Source organism: Chelonus insularis, unplaced genomic scaffold, assembly GCF_013357705.1.
Source record: "Chelonus insularis isolate UGA/USDA-ARS -01 unplaced genomic scaffold, ASM1335770v1 contig_56_pilon, whole genome shotgun sequence".
Lineage (NCBI taxonomy): Eukaryota > Metazoa > Arthropoda > Insecta > Hymenoptera > Braconidae > Chelonus > Chelonus insularis.
Genome location: NW_023276648.1, coordinates 1,074,353 through 1,093,390, shown reverse-complemented (window position 1 = coordinate 1,093,390; position 19,038 = coordinate 1,074,353). Strand labels below are relative to the sequence as shown.

Here is a 19,038-nt window from a genome sequence, read left to right as displayed (position 1 = left end):
TTTTCGTTCTGCAAATAGGGCAGGAAGGCTTGAAGGAAGCTTTCTTTTGTTTTCTCAGGCTATCCATTATATCTTTGCCTGCTTTGCATCTAAAGCAGAGACAGGCATGTTGACATGGAGTCAGATAAATTTTTGCTGTATTTATGAGACAATGACAGCATACATTGTTATCCTCTGTAGCTTCTTCGTCTTGTGAAAAATTTAAAATATCTAGTTCACCGTAGATATCAACGTCTTCGGGTATAGACACCTCTGAAGAAGTATTTTCTGATTCCGTATCTAAAAAGAAGTGATAATTATCAATATTCTATGGTCATTTTTTGAGCATTTTTTTAATAATATTATTTGTTACCATTATTGGAATCATCAGTGTGTGCACTTGCGTATGCACTTGTAGATGGATCTGGATGTGTACTTGTAAATGGACCTGAATATGTACTCGTAGATGGACCTGAGTATGCACTTGTAGATGGATCTGGATGTGTACTTGTAGATGGACCTGAATATGTACTCGTAGATGGACCTGAGTATGCACTTGTAGATGGACCTGGATATGTACTCGTAGATGGACCTGCGTGCGAAACAATTGAAATTCTTGATCTCGAAGTATTTAGTTCATCTTCATTCCGATGACGGTAACAACGACGAGCTCCCCCGGTGCGTCTATTATATTTACGACGAGGTTGAATTATTAATGGATCTTGGTATGGCTGTATCCTAGGAGGATCTTCAAGATCATCAATATGAGGGAAATCAATAGGGTTTCTTGTGTTTTCATCTAGGCGAAAAATCAATTAATATTAATTAGAGTTTAATTAATAAATCAATTAAATAAAATTTATAAATTTTTACCATTAAGTCTTGAATTGTTCTCTTCGATTTTATTTTTTAAATTCCTGTTTCTCATGGATGTTAAAAATTCTCGTATGGTTAGTCTAAATTTGAAACATTAAAATTTCTAAAATTAGTTTTTTACAAAGTAAAAAATCAGATCTTACAGTTTTTTAGAGTTGGCAGTAAGATTCAAGTAGAGTCACCTCAAATATATTCACCTGTTATTGTCGAAATCCTGTTGGAGCTGTAGAATATAAGAATCGATCACAGCTTGATTGTTTCTTCGCCTTTGCCTTAAGTAAGTTCCTGAATGAATTTGTTCTAGAACGCTCTCTTGTTGTTCTATAACGATTATGAGTTTATCTAGAAATAAAATTATAATAATAATAATATTATTATTAGTGATTAGTGAAATATTATAAATCATTTATGAAAATGTACTTAAAAGAATTTACCAATGAAATTAAATAAATCAGGAAATGGACCTCCTAACTTATTCACTAACTGACGGTTGAAATTTTCGGCAATATTATTAGTACGAACTGACGAAGCTCGTACTGATACGTAGTTTTTAAGTGGTACCCAAGTACGTTCCAAATACCTCATAAAAATTTCAATTGTTTCAAAATCATTTTCTATTCTTCTCGCTTCCGTACGAAGTACATTCAATCCATCCTCAAAGTGATTCGCCGGAAGTAAAGGGAGAGCCCATGTCATCTCAAGTATATTTGTATCTGCATTGTTTAAATGTAGATTCCTCCATTTCCTTGTAACGGCCTAAATATAGCCAAAAATAATAAAAGAACAATATTTGTAAATTATCGAAAAAAAATATTAAAAATAAATTTTTTTTTAGCAACAACACTCACGCGAGTGAAATGAAACCAGCAGCCTCGGATACAGATAAGTGGAAAAGTTTGGCGTAATGAAGCAATCAACGCTCTTTCATAATCGGTTATGGCTACTTGTAAATTAATTATTAATCTTGGTGCCATCTCTATGAGCTTTGTCCATATAGCATTATACAATGCTGTAGTTCTGCGTTCACATAAGATAAATACGGCAGGAATGCCCTAAAAAAATAATAAAAATTATCAATGAATTATAACATTGAACCAGCTTCAATTAGCTGACTTGGTAAGTTTACAAGTTTATCAATAATTAATCAATTAGTAATAATTAAAATAACATTAACAAATTTAATAACATATAAATGAATTTACAATGTCTCTTTGTCTAAGATGGATGATGAACAATTGTGAACACCGAGGATAATAGGGAATGCACTAAAAAAGAATAAAGATTAACTCTTTTTGTTCAACTATAAATGTATATACACCTGCACAATAATTTATACCTTAAAAGTACCATCCATGTGTAATTCAGATGCTTCATTGAGTGAATTGATAAAAGTTTGGCTAGCAAATATAATTGCAACACTTCCATCAGTTCCATGGACTGCAGCTCTAAATATTGGAAATACTGGAACATATCGTTGCAGCATTTCCTCCAAACCATGAATTGTTGGTGGAATTGGGGGACGATGTCGTCTCCGTTCTCGAATCACGTGCATACATCTAGCTTCAGGTCTTATCAAGTGAGTTATATCTCGAAATCTAGAATATTTAGTAAGTTAAAAATATTGCAATTTCCTACATACGTTCAGTAAAAAAAATTAAGTGTGAACAAACGTAATATTAATGAAACGCTTCAAAAGATAACAGTAAGATAATTAAAAAACATTTACTTACCTCCGGGATACCTCTAAATAGACTGCATTTGGTGGTAAAAAACTTTCTCTAGCCATCCTTTTTAACTCAAAAATCATCTCACGCAGCCTAATCTCTTCTTCAATATTATTTTCAGGGTGTTCATGGTCGCCAAATACGTCGACACTTCCATCACTGCGTTCGATGGCAGTTACCGGACAACGAAATTCGGAATTCCGGTGTTGGCAAATATATCGCCATTCATTAGAAATTATATTTGAATTCCGATGATATCGTGAATCTCTATAGTAGATAAAATTTTCGTAAGCGAATCTAAAAGTTCCTGGACGTTGTCCTTGAAATCTTTCCATGGTGCGCAGAAAAATTTTTGCAACGCTAAGAAAGAAATAATTTTGTATATGTCGAAATAATTATTATCGAATAAAAATTATAATTAAAATACATTCACTACATTACATATTAATTAAATAAACTTACTGCACTACTTTTTCTTCTTTTCCTTTCTTTTCTTTGTATATTTCATCCACCATTTATTAAACTAAAGAATGATCGTTAAAATGACCTTATCAAAGAAGAGGAGGGCACGAGAGAATAATTTTTGCGACGCAATTTCGGATTGGCGGGATAATAAATTTGAAATGTCTAGCTCCTTTTATAACCAGGAATCGGTAAGTAGTTATGATTTATATTTACTCGTAAATATATAATGCTTTAATGCCTTTAAAAATAATGTAAATATATTTATTAGGTGAAATTTAGTATCTGCCAAGTAAAAAGAAATAAAGAATTAGTGGCAGTCAACATATCTTTATTGAATTCTAGTGGTGAAAAATACAATATAGTAATTAAGTTATCACTGGAGATTCATGTAATGGTTTTATTGCTGCTCTTAAAAGTTTTGGTTTTATTGAAACAGTAAATCATGGAAAAAAAATATTTTTCCAGGTAATATTACCTTCCAGTAATATATATTACTTAAGCAGTAGTTCTATTTCAACAATAATTAATTTAGTGTTTGTAATTGTATAAAAATATATACGCATACTTTCTTTAGTACGTTTGAAGGAGATGCAAATACTTTAGACCTAAGCACTGAAGTTAAATCTACCATAGGTGTAGGAAATGGAAGTGGCACAGGTGGTTGTATTGCAGCTGAATTGGTACGTTTAATACCACTTGGTACAATTCCACGTGCTACACCTGTCAGTGCAGTTTTTGATGGTACTGTAATTCGACCATTACGCTGTGCTAATCCTGAACAAATTGAATATGCCGAATTCATAGAACGTGTCATTAGTTTTGATGAAAATACCTCTAAAGATATGAATATAGTATAATGGGTTTGCTAAATAAACAAGAGTTATTACAAGTAGGTGATTCTGTACAATTTGAAATTGATTCCGAAAGTCATGCCTGTCATTCGTCAGAAAAAACTCATAAATTATTATACCTATGTCTGTTATGAATTATGAAATAAGGAATAAAACTTTCAGCAATAGTGTTGTAATTTTAAAAACAATATGAATAAAGAACTTACCTGATCATTAAAAGACTTAAGAGAAGGTACAAAATGTTTCCAATATCATTATAATTTGTAATATTGAATAAAATTTTTATGTATATTGTGATTGATTTTGTTCTAAATTGTAAATAAACATAATCATTCTGAAATAGACGCTGATGTTGATTTAAAAAATAATTGTATATCTGCATTCTTATTTTATTGTAATTCTCTTCTAAATTAGCATCAAGATAATTAAAAATTAAAATATCATAAAAAGGAATTAATGTAACTTGATTATTTTTCAAATTTTCAATGAATAAAGTTTTTATTCTTAAAAAATTCTGATTTTGCAATGTGCCAATTTTCATGTGTTTCAGAGTTATTATTTGACATTTTGAAATTTTAAAAAAGTTATCATCAAGAATTAATCTTAAAAGACTGTTAAGGTTTGACCAGTATAATTCATCTCGTTTCAAGTCCCATAAATAGTTGAAAGCTGCATCAATAATTGAATTTATAATATTATATCTGATTTCATTATCAACGTACACATAAAAGTATTTTTCTTTCAATAAAAGATCGCAAAGTTTTCGTAATTGATCACTAATCACTATCCAGTAAATTTGATTCATTGTCGATCCCTAAATAATTGGAAGTATCGACTTTAGAAAAAGATCTACGATATGATAAAGATCTTGCTGAAGAGAGAAGTTTGGACTCTCAAGAAGGAACACTTATTACAACTCCAATACAAGATGCTGGACTTCTTGGAGCTTCATATGTTTCATATTGTTCTAATTCCGCTAAGTCATCAAGGGTACAATTATCACAACTCCATAAACCATTATCTTAGAGAACGCTTAGAAAATGAAATGAGAACTCATTAGATAAAATATAGACTGACCCAAAATTAATTAATTAGCTGTATTATCATAAATATACCTGTATTTCATACAAGCTCCAGTTACTAAAGGGCAAGTTGTTGAATCATAAAATTTATATTTATTTTTATTTACATATTAAAGTTATATTTGGAACTTACGAATTAGTTAAATAAATCAAATACATAAATTAAGAAAAAATTTATTAACTCAATCATTATTAGAAGTCAAGTAAATGTAAAACAGTGCGCTTTTGTAAACATTATTTTATCTAAAATTAAAAAAGATTATATACATTATCTTAATAAAATTACTAGAGATTTAGTTTATCAATAAAAAATAAAAACTATCCCTATTATACCGACGTAGTACATTTACCATTGGTAAACTTGAAGTTTGGCACAATACTTATATGGTAGAATCGTTAGAGTACTATAGTTCTGGTACAGTTACCGCTTTGGCACAAAAGTATACGGCACAAATGACCGCTTGTCGATTAAACTAATGAATAGCCGCGAATCAAGTTTGATCAACGACTGCTGGCCACTCCATCTACAGCCTACTCATTTGGACCGCTGCGACATGTGTGGTCGCAGTTAGTACTGAGCGTTCTACTGTCTGTATTCTTTGCTATAAGCGTTCGGAAGATACCGGAGTTATTTGGCTACTTTCGATCATTTTCGGTGACACAACGCGTGTCGTGTTTTCGTATCTCGAAAACATCATCAGTTTCGCTATAAGTAATCGGACATCCTGTAGAATTTTTTGAAGCTTGAGCTACACTGTAAAAACTATAAAATTTAAGATAATATTAAAAATATGATGTTTAAGTACATAATATAATTTTTTTCGTATTAAAAGGGTACAAAGTTCTTTCGTGATTAATAACAATCAGCGGATATTCCTTAAAAAAAAAGTAATTAGTTATTTTCCATGTCTCAAAATTAAGATGGCCTGTACGAACATGACTATAGAAATTTTTGTTGATTATTATTATTTGCGGTACACCTTTCGACCGTTCTAATAGTAAAAAAAAATTATTTTACGTACTAAAACACTATATTTTAAATGTAATTGCTAATTTTATAGTTTTTCGAATTCAGACCAAGCCTAAAAAATTCTAGATTCGAAACTCAACATAAAAAAAACCATGCCAGGTGTCGGTAATTGCTTATCAAGAATACACTAGGCATTAATGGACTCGAGTGTACACATAGCAATTTAAATATCTGATGAAATTCACCCGTAAATGATATCGAAGAAAGTGGGGACAATACATCTTTTCAGTAAATTGGATTACATATCTTCAATTTTATCCAATGGACACATTTTTGTTATAAAATGATAGATTTCATTTTTATGTAAGTTTTCCTTTTTTTCCAATTTTTCTCATATTAACACTTAAACTTATAAAAGTAATATAGAATTAATTACAGTAAGTCATAAAAATACTATTTATATAAATATTATTGAGCTGATCAACGGTAGCCTTATAACGTGTTTATAATGTACTAACTCTAGTAAAACATAAAATTTATTTTTATTAATCTTATATACTTCAAACTTGCATCTTTTGTAATTTAATTATATCATAAAAAATTGTAATATTTGTTTGAAAAAATTTTGCTTCATAAAGTAGTAAATATGTTATAATTTTGATTTGTTCCGTTAATCAGCACATGTACATAGAATAATGAATTGATTTTTTTTTGTTATTAATGTAAAAAAATTTTCATTCTAGCCATAAATCTTACAACCAAGATTGAAGTTTATGATGGTTCTAAAGTACTAACATAATATGCTTCACTTCCCAAAGATGAATTTTTTTTTGAGATTAATTTTCACGAGGAATAGAGGTTTAGTTACGAAAATAAAATTTCGATACATATGTGTGTTATTGATCATTGTTTTTCTATTGAATTCTTTTGGAGTATTTACTCATCTCTTTGAATTGCCATTCGAAGATTGTTTTACATACCCATATGAAGGTAATATCCTTACATTTATAGATGCTCTCAAGAATGGTGAAAAACCAAGCATTAATCCGATTAACGAGTATAATTTTAGTTTTATCTATGCTAATGAGAAACATTGTTTAGATAATGATTACAATATATTACATGTTGTATTTATAATTAAATCAGCTATTGAAAATTTTGACCGTCGTACTGCAATAAGAGCGACGTGGGGATCAAAAAAACGCTTTTTCGATGTACCAACAAAAATCGTATTTTTGCTAGGTGTACATATGAATGCAGCAGTACAAAGTCAAATTGATAATGAAGTAATTAAGTATGAAGACATCGTACAGTCCAATTTCATAGATTCTTATTATAATAATACTATTAAAACAATGCTTGCATTCAAATGGGCTAAACTCTATTGTTCGAACTCAAAGTTTTACATGTTTGTTGATGATGATATTTATGTATCAGTAAAAAATGTTTTAGAATTTATTCGAAATCCAATGTCATGTATAGATGAGTCACAAAATTTCAATGAATTTCGACCATATAAGCGAAAAATAAAGAGCAACATTATCTCATCTCCGTTGAATTGGCAAAAATTCAATCGCACCAAAGCTGGTGATAATTTTATGGAAAAAACTCAATATATCATTGATTATGAATTACCAAATGATATGCGGTTGTATGCGGGATATGTCTTTAATTCAAGACCTCATCGACATAAAACATCAAAATGGTACGTGCCGCTTCAAGAATATCCATATAATAAGTGGCCCCTTTATGTTTCGGCTGGAGCTTATGTATTATCTAAAGAAGCTCTTGTTGATATATATTTTGCTAGTTTTTATATAAAACATTTTCGATTTGATGATATTTACTTAGGTATAATAGCCAAAAAAGTTCATTTAAAACCGTTCCATTGTCACAAATTTCATTTTTACAAAAAAGATTATACAACATATAATTATAAACACGTCATTACATCTCATGGTTACAGTGATCCGAAAGAATTGATACAAGTCTGGAACGAACAGAAATTGTTAGGAAATGCATAGCTAAGTTTCTTTATTATTATTCCAATAGATTTAATACATATTCTATAAAATAACGTATAAGATAATATACAGAAAAAAAATCGATTACTTTTTCTACTGATTACAGTGAATCTGTTGGTAATACTTAAAATTATTTTACAATAGTTTGCAAATTTTATGCTATACAAAATTTTTGAATGTAAATAATTTTGTTGAAAATAAAATACTGAATTTAAAGAATTAATTATTTCTTTCTTTAAATGCACATATATTTTATCTATTAATTTATGCACAGACGATGTAATAAAGCAGCTTATAGAAAAAAATACTTCTCTCGGGAATGAATCATTTTATGAGCAATATTATTTTTGTTGTATTTATTTGTTATTCCTATGAAATTATTAACGTAGATTTTTTTTCATAAGAGTTTGATCGAAATTTGTTGCCTCTCGTTTTGTTAAATTTAATAGTAATTGAGAGCTCTCTAAAATCTGAAACCATAAATTAAAAGATCTAAAAATTTTTTTTAAGTTTGAAAGGGAATTGATCAATTGATAAAAGTTTTTTTGTGTCTAAATAACGAAGAATTGATGATTTGGCCATATCTGAGCGGAAAATTTAATTGATAAAAACATGATAGTAGTTCTATAATCAATGATTAATTCAAATATTAAAATACTCAAATAAGTGTAACTCACTTTGATATAAGCTGTCTCTGTATCAGTTATAATTTTATCATATTCATCCCGTACAGACAGGCTTTTCTCGAGATTATCATTTAAACATGTTAGTTGATACGACATTTGTTCTATTTTTTTTTGCAGGTTATTTTTTTCTTCTTTTTGAATTTCAATTCGAGATTGTAACACAGAACGACGTAATTTCATTCCTTCTAAATCTATAAATCAAAAATTACCGTTATTATGTTAATATTTCTCTGTAACACAAACAAATCATTTTTTCACATTTGACTAATTCTTGATTGTAAGTTTGCAAAGCAGCACCGTGTTGAGACATTGTATATACATAAGGGATCTATCAGGGAGCACAAGATTTGTCCTCGCTTAAGGCTGGGCTGAAGTCAGAAAGGCGACTGATTCCCACTATCCAAATATATGGGTTCGGGAAATTTCTAATTTCTTCGCCAATTTACGATTATTTCTATAAAATTAGGTACCAAATTACAGAAAAATTAACGCCGGACTGACGTAAACAACAATTTTTTGTATATAGTGAATATTTTTATTAAAAAAATTAGAAAGAATCATGAAAAATTATGAATTCACTTGCCGCGCTTAAATTTCAAGATGGCGGCCACATCATTCAGATGAAAAATCACTAATTATTTCATTTTTATACGTTTTTCGCCCAAAATTCGTGTTTGCGTCAGTCCTTGCCACCTGTCTGAATGTCAAAAAAATCAATTCATAGTATAAAATTGAATAATTTAGAAATAATTAGAAATCTTGTATTCCAGATGATATTCTCCGGATAATTAGTTTGAAAAAATTCTGATAGGTGACAGCATTATGCTCGCAGATGACCTCAGTCATTCATATTGAAAAAATGCTCAATCCGTATCCAGAACTGATGGTGCCCTGCATTTTGGTGCGTAATTTGTGTATGAGTGTGTACTAGAGATGTGAATCGGTAATTGACGGGTAAATTTACCGTAAATTACCGGTAAAAAACGCGTCAATGACCAAGCCTGTTTTACCATACCGGTCAGAAAAATGCTGATCTCTGATTGGTTAATACATGTCCAATCACAGTTTAGAATTCCCAACGGCATACAACTGTTTATTTGTTCTATCAGGTATATATTTTCATTTTTATTTGTTTATTAAAAATACTGATAATATTTAATATAAGAAAATTCAATTTGTAGATAAGGATTTTCATTGAGAACTTGGTGCAATGGGGGAGAACAAATCAATATATAAACATTTCTCTGCATTACCTCTGCAACCTAACCAAAAATTAAAATCGTATTCATGTAACTATTGCAAGAAAAAGTATGCAGAAAACATTACTCGTATGCGAAAACATCTTTATAAAGAGTGTAGAAGTTGTCCTCAAGACTTACGGAAACTACAATCGATAGTTTTTGTGATAAAATGTCAAAAAAAGATGAAGATTCTCTACAAGAACTACTTGCAGAAGCGATTTATGCATCTGGTACACCATTATGTATAACAGAAAATCCATATTGGCTAAAATTTTTTAACGCATTACGGCCTTCATTTAATTTGCCATCAAGATATCAAATATCAAATAATCTTTTAGATTCAGTATTCGTTAGAACACAAAATATGGTTAATGAAAAAATTGAATCTGCTACTACTGTTGGAGTGCAATGTGACGCATGGTCTAATATTCGCAAAGAAGGAATCATCAATTTTATTGTAACAACCCCAGCGCCAGTTTTTTTCAAAACATTTCCAACTGGAACCGAATCACAAACTGCCTTATATATTTCTGAAAAAATAGGAAGTGTTATTGATGCTTTGGGAATTAAAAAAGTTATCGGAATTTGTACAGATAATTGTGCTGCAATGAAAAGTGCTTGGACTTTGATAGATCAAAAGTATAATGTCGACAAATTGTATTGTTATGGTTGTGCTGCTCACATTCTTAACCTACTCATGAAAGATATTGGTAGTCAAGCAACTGTTGAAACTTTGGTGACAAGTGCAACAGCTATTGTAAAAGGAATAAAAGAAGTACAAATAATGTCAGCGATTTTCAAAGAAATTCAATCTCAAGATGAACGTAGAGTATTTATTACCTTAAAATTACCAGCTAAGACAAGATTTGGATCTACTATAATTATGATTGACAGTCTTTGTGTTAATAAGCATAATCTTCAGGCTTTAGCAATTTCTTCAAAGGCTATTACATTATGGAAACCTGCTTCTCGTGCTCTTGTACTAAATGAAGAATTTTGGAATAATCTTCAACAAATTCTTCAATTGATGAAACCGATTGTAAAGTGGATAAATATTTTAGAGGGTGATAACTCTTTAATAAATAAAGTACCTGAATGTTTTTATGATTTATATAATCATTTTAATAATGCATTTAATAATATTGGAAATATTTTTTCGGAAGAAGAAAAGCTGAGCATATATACTTGTTTAGAAAATCGTAAAACTATGGCTCTACGGCCCATACATTATGCAGCTAACTTACTTGATCCTCAATTAAAAGGAAAAAATTTAAATAGGTCAGAAATGGTTGAAGCTCATCAATTAATTATAAATCTTGGTGATAAATTAAATCTAAATAGTGATAAGGTATTAAAAGATTTAACAGATTATGTGTCAGAATCAAGTATGTGGAGTTACGACTACGTTAAGCGAGCAAGTATAATCACTTCAGCATGTCAATGGTGGCAAAGTATTTGCCAAAAATCTTCGTTGAGCAAAATAGCTGTGGCTATATTGACTTTACCTGCAACATCAGCTGCAACCGAGCGTTCCTTTAGTACACAAGGATGGATTCATTCATCTAAAAGAAATAAGTTGAGTATCGATAGAGCTGGAAAAATAACATACATTGCAAGAAATTTAAAATTACTTAATCCTTCACCAAAAAATACAGAAGAAGAATGGGAATAAGATGAGGAAAGTAATAAAGGAGAGGATGAAATAAGTGAAATTTGTGCTAAGCATGAAGAAGTTGAATTTTTAGAAGAAGAATTTACTCAAGACTAATTAGTGATGTTGATGGAATTGAATCAGTATTAGACTTGTTATTTCCTAATGAAATATGTCAATTATTATGTGATATTACTAGTTGATAGAAACTATAGATTATATGGTTTTATTTTTTCATAAATAATTTACATAAAAGTTAAAAAAGTCAAATTCTTTATAATATGTAATAACGAAGGATTATCTATTTTATAAAAAAAAATGTACCAAAAACTTAACTAAATAAACGTTTATAATAATTTTCAATATATTTATTATTTCTGTCCTAACAGTCAAAAATGTAAAATATTTTTTTTATTACAAATTACAAAATTTTTTTTTCATCTTATAATAATTAATTAGTTTTAAATTAACAAGTGCAAAAAGCAAAATTAACTTGAGCAAATTGGCAAGCAAGTTCGAAAGCAAGCCATTTCCTCGGTAAAAAGCTCATCATATTCATCTATATAGATGCGAATGACCGGTAATTTACGGTAATTACGCTGACCGACGGCTTGACGGTAAATTTTACATTCAGAATTTTTTGACGTCAGAATACCGTCAGATAGCGGTAATTTTACGTGGTAATTACCGAATTTTCTATTACCGGTAAATTCACATCTCTAGTGTGTACGGGTAATATATGTATGTCATGTAAATATAGTTTATCACTTCACAATGCCTTATACTTTGGTGACTATTGCAGTTAGAATAAATAAAAATGATGATACTCATTTAACATTAATTAATATAATACCTGCAAATAACTTCAAATACATATACTCATCCATTATTATCATTTTTATTAGGTATAAATGTTAATAAGGAAGCTCAATTCCAAGTCGGCATATCCAAGCATGTAGTATAAAAATAAATACACATAAACTCAATATCGAGATTATGCTGGCCATGTGGTTAGAGCGTCAGAGGTCTATTTTGCCGGGCAGGGTTCAATCCCAGTCATAATCACTTTTTTTCTACTTTATTCGTTAGATTAACATGTAATTATAATATTGACATGCCATAATTATTCCTTTATAACGATTTGATTTTTTTTTTCTCTTTACTCATTGAATTTATCGACGCTAAGTCGGAAAATATTTAAACAGAGCCATAAACTTTTTTTTTGTATAAATACATTGATAATAGCCTGTGTTTAACAACTTATACATCTTTACATGTATTAACAATGTTATGTTATTAACATGTTATTAACAAGTTAATCATATGATTATTAACATTGAAAAATAGTTTAAACAATCTGTGGCGAGTTTCGGCACTTTCCCGGAAAGCTCTACCCCCATTCTCTGTGCCCAAGCCTGCAGCTTATAACTTTTAAGCATATATAACCACATTGGAACCATAACAGCTTAGTGATTACAGCATCGGTCTTTTATTTTGCTAGGCAGGGTTCGATTCCAGTCATGATAAAGTTTTTTTTTTCTCTTTTATTTGTTAGATTTGCATGTAATTATAATATTAACATGCCAAAAGTAATTGTTTACAACGATTTGATTTTTTTTTTCTCAATTATTTATGTAATTTATCGACGCCGAGTCGGAAAACATATGAACAGGGTTATAAACACTTTTTTTACTATAGCTATATGAACGTAGTTTTTTTTAAGCAATTTAGAAATATTTAGAAGTAGTTGAAATGGGAGCGTGACATCCGTCCCCAATAAGATGTCAGTCAAAGGCATTTTTACAATCTTTTAAATTTGAATCTTTAAATGTATAATCTTACTGATTGTTAATCAAATTCTATGATGCCCAGATTTTTTATCTAATGATCATTTTAAAAATATGCTTTATTCTTTTAATCTTTTAAAATTGGTTTTTTTTATTTTCAATCATTTAATATTCAATCAAATTATAACAATTTTTCTTTTTTTAATGTTTATCATTTCGTTGAACAGTCAACTTAAGAAATTAGGACTGGTAAGTTATCTTGCGTCGGTATAGTAGAAAAAAAATTCAACTAGTGTCACTGTTTTCTAATAGATGACAGTAATTACACTGTTTTCAATCAAAAATTAAAAATACTTATACAAAAAAAAGTCTTCTTTCTGGCTCATGTAATGTCATGTAATTCCCACTACATAAATAAGTATATTTAGGCTTATAATCTAATGATAATAACATTTTTATCTTAATGTTAGCGTAATAACGTAATCCAAGTGAAAAAAATTTGAAAACTGAATTATTAAAAAGTTGAAAAACTTCAAAAATAGTGTCTGTCAGTATTATTCTCTTCTTTAATAAACATAAACGATTTTCGTGCAACGAAGAAAAAAAGTTTTATTACTTAAGTTTTTATAAAAATAAATCAGTATTTTTAATGAATACCTTAATTTAACTGAATTTAAATATAAATATAATATGAATATAAATTTGTTAATAAATTTTAATATTAATCACTACTCAATTCAATTATTTTAAAATAAAATAATCAGGGTCAATTAAAGAATTCAAAAATCCTTCCTGAAGTTATAAGTATAACTTTTATTTATATTCAAGAAAATTTACATTTGCTGATATCTCTTTAACTTTGGTTTTCTACACTTCCAAATATGAGCCACGTTGTCTCAGCTCCCGTCGAATATTTGTGCGTTCAACTACTGCCTACAAATATTCTGACAATGTCATCCTATATATAAATTGATATTATAACAAATTATTTAAATTTAATATAAAATGATTGAATAAATTAACAAATTATATAAGTACCTTCCATTTCTCGAGGACTCTTGTAAATTATTAATGTACAAGTCAATTGTATGTTGAATTGCTCGAGAATGATTTTGTCGTGTAGTTTCATTCATTATTCTACAATATTCAATGTCACTGTCACAAATTATGTTTATTAATCGATCTGAAAAATGAAATTTAATTCAATACAGAATTATGAATATGTATATATTAAATGTGTTTTAATATTTACCCAAAAAATTACTTTTTTGTGTTAAAACTAATTGTCGTGTGAACTAAAGTGAGTAATAATAAAAATTTAATAGGATCTTAATTTTATTTCTCTTTAATATATAATTTATTTGTGTGAAAATTTATTTTGTTTTTTAAAAAATATGTCATTAATGAAAAAAGAGTTTGAAATAAAAATTATATTGAAAAAAAACCTGTTTAAAAAATTTCATTACACAATGGAAGAAACTAACTTTATTAGAAAAGTTAAACTAAGCGTAAATTAATGATACAAATAATATATTTTATTTTATTTATAATTACGATAATACTAGAAGACTGTCTTACTGATAGTCAATTAAAACACAAACTAACTGAAGAAATAGCAAGTAATTCAGTAACTTAAATGATTGATGAAACAAAAAAAGGAAATATATTGAAGAAAAATTCAATTTAAAAGTAAAGTATTTTTTTATTATTTTGAATTGTGTAATTGATATTGTAAAGAAATTAACTCAATATAACTTGATGTGGTATATCTCTAACGATGAAAAATATCGATATAAGTAATTGGTTTTGAAGAAAATTATGCTCCATTTCAAGAAGATCAATCTAATATTTATTTTTGGTAAGTAAAGTTGCTATTAAACAATTCAAAATTTAAAGTCATATAAGTATTTTTAATTTTTGATTGAAAACAGTGTAATTACTGTCATCTATTAGAAAACAGTGACACTAGTTAAATTTTTTTTTCTACTATACCGACGCAAGATAACTTACCAGTCCTAATTTCTTAAGTTGACTGTTCAACGAAATGATAAACATTAAAAAAAGAAAAATTTTTATAATTTGATTGAATATTAAATGATTGAAAATAAAAAAAACCAATTTTAAAAGATTAAAAGAATAAAGCATATTTTTAAAATGATCATTAGATAAAAAATCTGGGCATCATAGAATTTGATTAACAATCAGTAAGATTATACATTTAAAGATTCAAATTTAAAAGATTGTAAAAATGCCTTTGACTGACATCTTATTGGGGACGGATGTCACGCTCCCGTTGAAATAATCCACGGGGATTTCTGGCACTTCGCCGGCAAACTCTATCCCTACCCTTCGTACCCAAGCCTGCATTATACAATTTATAAACATAAACATAATGTCAGAGATGATGTGTTAGCTCTGTGAGTAGAACACCAAGCTTTCGTTTTACCGATTAGGGTTCGATCCCAGTCATAGCCAATTTTTTTTTCCTTTTTTTTTCATTAAAATTTTATATAAATACAATAATTGGTTGTTTATATAAGTTCAAAATCAATTCCTATTGTCTTTTAAAGACAACACTTTCGAAAAAAGAGAATTCATAGTAACTCGTTCCTCACCCTCAGCTTATTTTCAGAAAAACAAGTTGTTTTCCGTAATTAATTGGAAGAATAATTTAATCAAATATATGAATTAATTTATAAGTATATAAAGTCACTTAAGCAAAAAAAGAAAAAAACAATTGCCTATGACTGGGATCGAACCCTGCCCAGCAAAAAAAACGATTGGTGCGCTTCCACTGAGCTATTATGATTTCAATAATGTGAATGATACTTAAAAACTATAAGCTGCAGGCTTGGGCACAGAGAGTGGGGGTAGAGCTTGCCGGTGAAGTGTCGGAACTCGCCGCGGATTGTTTAAACTATTTTTTATTGATAATAAGTTGTTAAAAAAGGCTAGTATCAATGTATTTGTACAAAAAAAGGTTAATGACCCTGTTCAAATATTGTCTCATTTGTCATCGATTAATTGAAAAATAATTTTACATAAAAATTGAAATTTAAAACTCATTTTTGATGTCGAAATCGAATCTTCTGACTACAGAGCCAGCATATTTTCATTTGCTTTGTTTACGTTTAGATATCATAAGCTTCAGGCTTGATAACAGAGGGTGGGGGATGTGCTTGCTCGTCAACTGTTCGAACTCGCAATTTTCTCTGAAAAATAAGACGGAGATAGATATAGTCCAGTCAATATAGGAGGCTTGGCTCCATTTGTCTTGGAAATTTTTGTACAAAGGGCAATTTTTAATTTTCTAATGTCAAAATATCTGTAATGACCTGTAGAAAAAATGTGCCCAAAAACGAAAGTGCGCTGATTTTTTTTTATATGATTTTTTCGCATTTTAGTGGTCCCGTGTATCTAAGCGAGACAGCACTATAGGCGGCACCACGCGGTAGAGAAGGACATAACTATCGGAATGAAAAAATCGTATTTTCGATCAAAAAAATTGTAGTTTTCTTGTTCAATATTATTTTATTAATTATTTGATGAACAAGAAAAACCTACAAAATCATCAATTTCTTAAAGTTGGTAATTTTTTCATTTATTTATAAAAATTTGTTTTTTTATTTATGTATAAAAAATTTCTTCATTATAGTAAATAATATATTTATTTATTATATTCATTCATTATTTATTTACTTATTTTAGGCCAATATTTGACCCAAAAAATTAAAAAAAATATCAAATTAATATAATAAATAAATATATTATTTACTATAATGAAGAAATTTTTTATACATAAATAAAAAAACAAATTTTTATAAATAAATGAAAAAATTACCAACTTTAAGAAATTGATGATTTTGTAGGTTTTTCTTGTTCATCAAATAATTAATAAAATAATATTGAACAAGAAAACTACAATTTTTTTGATCGAAAATACGATTTTTTCATTCCGATAGTTATGTCCTTCTCTACCGCGTGGTGCCGCCTATAGTGCTGTCTCGCTTAGATACACGGGACCACTAAAATGCGAAAAAATCATATAAAAAAAAATCAGCGCACTTTCGTTTTTGGGCACATTTTTTCTACAGGTCATTACAGATATTTTGACATTAGAAAATTAAAAATTGCCCTTTGTACAAAAATTTTCAAGACAAATGGAGCCAAGCCTCCTATATTGACTGGACTAATAGATATATTCTGTGCTCTGTCTTGCTCGAAACAGATTATTCAAAAATTTGTAAATTTCTTGGTGCCCTAAGGCTCCCTTTTTGTAGTGCATCCCTGAAAATTATCATTTTTCGAACGATTTCCCTAATACCTACTCAATTTCAATTGACGTCAAGCTTCGGCCTTTCGCCGCACAACGCGAGGGCGTAAAGTCAACTCTGGGAAAATTTCTGACTTCAGCCCAGCCTTAAGGCTTAAGGCCTTTCAATGCCCATTGAAATTGAGTACAGTACCGGACATAAATGCTGTTTAATTTTTTAAAGGTTATACATGTGATTTCCCCACATATATGTAATACTCCTATATTGCTAGCCGGTATAGGGAGAGAGACTTAAACATTACGGTGCAGACATATATGCGTTTGTCTCACTTATTATATGCTGCGACTTGTGCGCATGATCGTGAATGGAGTGTGCGCATTAGATAGCATTTCAATTTGTACAAGAAATGAGATAGCATCCCTTGCAAATAGAATAGCGTCATTTTGCATATGAAGTAGCGTCTGTTTTACATGCTACATCCAATTTTTTATATATTTCAATTGACTTCATTAATAATTATAGTATTTAAATATTGAAATTTTTTATTTATATTTAATTTCAAAGCCATTTCAGAATCAATTCAATGTTAATAATAATTATTATATTTATAAATATTTACGTGTACAAATAAATTGGGAATTGTCAGCTTTTGTTGAAAACGTTGTATTATATATTTCCGGATTTATTGCATATAAATTAACAAAAAAAATTGTAAAATGTCAAGTTTGTATTATACAATTAAAAGGCGACGCTACTAAAGGCACAATGCCTTTATTATCGCAAATAAAAAATCGCGGACCATATATAACACCATCAAAGGATGTAATGGCTATTTGCAAAGTTTGCGAACAGATTATCAGAAAATATCAATCGGAAATAAGTAAACCTTCAATTAAACAATTTTTAATAAATAAAATATTTAACAACATAGGGATGCAATTTGACAATAAAATCATGAATGAACACATTTTATCACAAGATATTTTGGATAATCATCGATCGCAACTTTGCAAATACGTTATCGAATTATATTTAAATACTCGGTTACATTATGAAGCCAAAAAAATGTCCGAGAAGGATCATTGTATAAGACAGAAATATACAAAACTCGTATTATTTAAACACCAATAAGTTTAATAATGTATAATTTGGTATACTGGTATGTGTAAATAATAAATTATTTATTGTTAAATATTCTTTTTTTTATCTTAGTTTTTTATTTCCTTATATCCTTTCATCAATTCCCCATTTTTTCTAAAATGCCTGTTTCAAATATGTTGTTCATTTGAATGAAGCTGCTTATAAGAAGTAGAATATGCAAACTTCATTTTAAAAAAATGAAATAAAATCTTTTTTCATTAACAAAGAAAAAAAACATTTCTATTTGTAAATTGTTTAAAATTAATTTCAGAGCTCATAAATGCTACA

The 19,038-nt window shown here is 28.8% G+C and overlaps 3 protein-coding genes and 1 long non-coding RNA gene across 5 annotated transcripts; 2 read left to right on the top strand and 2 right to left on the bottom strand.

Annotated features, from left to right (window-relative positions):
• The first annotated feature begins 5,581 nt into the window (after nt 1-5,581).
• On the top strand, nt 5,582-8,099 carry LOC118070338 (beta-1,3-galactosyltransferase brn-like). 2 transcript variants are annotated; one of them, XM_035088889.1, is made up of 3 exons: nt 5,582-5,733; nt 6,074-6,310; nt 6,691-8,099. In XM_035088889.1, exon 3 carries the CDS (start codon nt 6,748-6,750, stop codon nt 7,969-7,971), a length of 1,224 nt encoding a protein of 407 aa, XP_034944780.1. In that variant the 5' UTR covers nt 5,582-5,733; nt 6,074-6,310; nt 6,691-6,747; the 3' UTR covers nt 7,972-8,099. The 2 variants fall into 2 exon arrangements, with proteins under 2 accessions (XP_034944780.1, XP_034944782.1); XM_035088891.1 differs by having other exon boundaries at nt 6,053-6,310.
• A 23-nt stretch (nt 8,100-8,122) lies between these two features.
• LOC118070339 (Sjoegren syndrome nuclear autoantigen 1 homolog) lies at nt 8,123-9,128 on the bottom strand. The gene is made up of 3 exons (XM_035088892.1): nt 8,916-9,128; nt 8,649-8,848; nt 8,123-8,441 (listed from the first exon to the last, which is right to left on the bottom strand). The coding sequence occupies exons 1-3, from the start codon at nt 8,965-8,967 to the stop codon at nt 8,352-8,354; spliced, it is 342 nt and encodes a 113-aa protein (XP_034944783.1). The 5' UTR covers nt 8,968-9,128; the 3' UTR covers nt 8,123-8,351.
• A 494-nt stretch (nt 9,129-9,622) lies between these two features.
• On the top strand, nt 9,623-11,570 carry LOC118070353 (uncharacterized). The gene is made up of 2 exons (XM_035088906.1): nt 9,623-9,766; nt 9,839-11,570. Exon 2 carries the CDS (start codon nt 10,068-10,070, stop codon nt 11,568-11,570), a length of 1,503 nt encoding a protein of 500 aa, XP_034944797.1. The 5' UTR covers nt 9,623-9,766; nt 9,839-10,067.
• Nucleotides 11,571-14,178: 2,608 nt separating this feature from the next.
• On the bottom strand, nt 14,179-14,651 carry LOC118070359 (uncharacterized). Its single transcript, XR_004690755.1, has 3 exons — nt 14,589-14,651; nt 14,375-14,519; nt 14,179-14,294 (listed from the first exon to the last, which is right to left on the bottom strand). It is a non-coding gene; the product is annotated as an uncharacterized lncRNA (long non-coding RNA).
• Nucleotides 14,652-19,038: the final 4,387 nt, after the last annotated feature.